The sequence below is a fragment of the Juglans microcarpa x Juglans regia genome, chromosome 8S (genome assembly GCF_004785595.1).
Source record: "Juglans microcarpa x Juglans regia isolate MS1-56 chromosome 8S, Jm3101_v1.0, whole genome shotgun sequence".
Lineage (NCBI taxonomy): Eukaryota > Viridiplantae > Streptophyta > Magnoliopsida > Fagales > Juglandaceae > Juglans > Juglans microcarpa x Juglans regia.
The window spans coordinates 5,507,944-5,511,424 of record NC_054609.1 but is presented as its reverse complement, the minus strand read 5'-3'; the positions used below and the strand labels follow the sequence as shown (position 1 = coordinate 5,511,424).

Here is a 3,481-nt window from a genome sequence, read left to right as displayed (position 1 = left end):
TAAATTTCACTACCTAAAAATTATAAAATAAATCTAACGAGAAATCCGATAAATTTTAAAACAAGAAAAGTAATGTTTAAATTAGTTAAAATAAACCTTCGCTATAAAAAACAAAAATACACTAAAAATATGGGATATTACATCCTCCCCCTTAAAAAAATTATGTCCTCGAAATTTGCTTATTTAACTGCTGCTACTTCCAATAGGTTAATCACGCTTCCGCTGCGCACTCTGATTTGAGTTGAACTCTAGCCTACACTGTGTTGTGTTGATTCCTGCCTCGTGCCGTGAAATCAGTCCTCCGAAGCGGGTTGGGGTTCATGCTCCCATCTGGTTGCTTTGGACAATCTCTGACGAGGTGGCTATGCTTCCCACATCGAAAACACCGTCCAGTTCTCCTTCTGCAATCCCCAAAGTGTACTACGTTGCATGACTTGCAAGAATTATTCCGTTGATTATCCTGCACCTGTCTCTGGCCTGGGTTGTTCACTAACTTCATCCTCTTCCATGGTCTTTGATTCTCGTTCAAGGGAAACCCCAATGGCGTCAGCCCCTTCCTCTGCTCCTGAAGTTCAACACTTCTCTTGAAGCTTCGCTCGACTATTGTGGCCTTATTTACTAATTCTGAGAAGTTCTAGATCTGAAGGGCCACCACTCGCTCATAAATCTGGTTATTTAATCCCTCCTCAAATTTTCGAGTCTTCTTCTCCTCATCGGGTATCAGATATAAGGCAAAGCATGAAAGTTCAATATATCTGGCAGCATACTGGTGTAACGTCATAGTATCCTGTACTAAATCGGCAAAGCCCTTGGCCCTAGCATCCCTAATCGATCTTGGGAAGAAACGGTCAAAGAAAATCTGCTTGAAGTGGGGCCAGCTAACCACTCCCCTCCCATCAGCTTCCCTGATGGTTCTCTCTGATATCCACCATCGCTTAGCCTCACCAGTCAATTTGAAGGTGGAGTACAATACTTTTCGTCTGTCAGTACAATTCAAGACACAGAGTACCTCCTCAATATCCTGGATCCAGTCCTCAGCTAAGGTCGCGTCGCCACGACCATCAAAAGTGGGAGGGTGCATCTAATTGAACTGCTCTATGGTGCATCCGTCCTCTTCATTTCTTGCATTCAAGCCCCCAAGATTTCGAACACGACGTCGAGCAACCATCCTGGAAGACTTATCTTTGGTTTAAACGTTTCAAATGAAGAAAATAATAAAGTAATAACTGCGCGGAAAAAAATATATATATATAACTACCAATTAATCTATAAATCATGAATCAAATAATCTCTTTCTTGTAGTGCATAAAATTCTAAACCCCAATTCAAAAATTTATTTCCTAAAGTCCTAAATTTCAAGACCTCATATATCATAGTCTACGGAACTTCAAACTTGGCTTTTAATCAAGCTTATTTACGCCTATAAAACCTAAACCTTAAATCTTATCAAAATCATTTTCTACATTCCATCAAAAACCTAGTGGATCTAAGACCTTAAACGTCATGAAGATCGGTTCTTAAAATTTACAAACTTTAATACCTCAAATTTCCTAGAACATATTCCCAAAAGCCTATCAAATTCTAAAACTTTAAATACAAATTTCATCACCTCTTAGTTCTAGAATTTCTATACCTCAAATCTGAAGTTTCTTCCTAAACCCACATATATCTAAACCTCCAAGGTTTATAGCATGCAGAATTCAAACCTGGCTCTGATACCAACTGTAATGCCCGGTCCCGCAGGGATCGAAGAGTTACTCCTTGTAACTTAAAACTCACAATTCCTCAACACATTTATAGACTCCAAAAATATAAAGTCATCAGAATACTACAAAAATCTCTTAATAAAATTCGCCGATTCTCAGAAATCCTCTATGAGTAATCCACCATGCTTAAATAATCATCTCATCGATGCTCCATAATCATAATCCTTAGCTGAACTATTCAAAATTATCTGAAAAAATATATGGAGATAAGGGGTGAGTTATCAACAACTCAGTAAGCAGAGAACATATACTAGCGTGTAAACATGAGCATTTTTACAGAGTTCAGAATGCAGAAACAAAACATTTCAGTATCAATATGCAAATCTCAAAAATACACATTATCAGAAAATCAGAGCGACTTTTCAAACATTTTATATTCAGAAACCAACTTTTCATATTCAAACACTCCTTTGGCACAACATGACTGAACATATTCATCTTATCATATCATATCAGAGCATCATATTAAAACAGAAACCAAGTTTAACCCCTGTGGTAGGGTTGTGCATCCTGCGAAAAGCCAAGCAGAACATAAATCACCATGTTAACAAAGCGATTGCACTCAGAACAGAAAACCACTATTATATCCCGTGGTGGGCCAGAGGTCACTATTATATCCCGTGACAAGGCCAGAGGTCACTATCATATCCCACAGGGCTAGAGGTCACTATTGTATCCCATGACAGGGCTAGACATCAGAGCAAAACAGAATCAGAATCAGAATCAGAAAGTCATGCCAATGATTTTCAAAAATCACATCATATCAGAGTACAGAACATCTTCAGAACCAAACAGAATCATATCACAAAACATAATTTATGCACAAAATTTCATATTCGCTCTATTTTTCAAAGTTCAGAAGCAGAATGTCAAAAATAAGCTCATGTCTACACTAGTCATGACAGAAAATACTTTCTTCTTAAACAGAATCTCATGAGTAATGCAGAACAAATATCTGAGGTTGTTTTCAGATTTCTTTTCATAACAAAACATGCACATTTTTCAAAAGAAGACCTCAGTTCATTTTATTTTATTCAAAGTCTAGCATAGGAACCCCGCTTACCTAGACTTCTTAGCCCTTTCAGAATTTTCCTCAAATATGTCGAATAATTAACAATCGTCACCTATAAAATAATCAAGTAATTCCTGTAAATTTCCAATCAACTACAAATTTACACCGTTTAAGCCTAAGCTTTTACTATATCTATTTTAATTCTTCAATACCTAAAAATTCCATAACCTTAAAATATCCTCATTCTCTAAATTTCCTTGATATCAATCAACATTTAAGATAAGTATTTGTAAAAATTTCATAAAAAAATAAATAAACAAAAAAAACTTTAATCATAATTTAAATGTTCGAAATAAAATTACACTCTATAAAAATAATTTGCTACCAATAGTAAAAAATAAACATCCTATTTATTTCTGTAAAAAATTTCTTATACTTCCTACAAAGACCATGTAAAAACAGATTTAATATAAACATAATACCTAATTGAAACCACCCAATAATAAGGGTAATAATGTAATTTCATATCCAAAATCTATGAAAACTAACTTTACGTAAAATTCTAGAGAAAACATTGAATGAGTTTACGAGGCGGGGTGCGAGATACTCACCGAGAAGAGAACGAGAGACGCAACGGCAGTGCTGGGCGGAGGTCGAAGGTGGTCCACGCGGCGGTAGAGCACTGAGATTGAGAGAGAGAGAG

General features: G+C 36.2%; 1 protein-coding gene across 1 annotated transcript; it reads right to left on the bottom strand.

Moving 5' to 3' along the window:
- Positions 1 to 634: 634 nt before the first annotated feature.
- LOC121244157 lies at positions 635 to 1,081 on the bottom strand. The gene has a single exon (XM_041142192.1). The coding sequence runs from the start codon at positions 1,079 to 1,081 to the stop codon at positions 635 to 637; it is 447 nt and encodes a 148-aa protein (XP_040998126.1).
- Positions 1,082 to 3,481: the final 2,400 nt, after the last annotated feature.

Excerpts from the sequence above, each read along its gene's own strand:
- LOC121244157 (XM_041142192.1), bottom strand. The coding sequence starts at position 1,081 with ATGCACCCTCCCACTTTTGATGGTCGTGGCGACGCGACCTTAGCTGAG.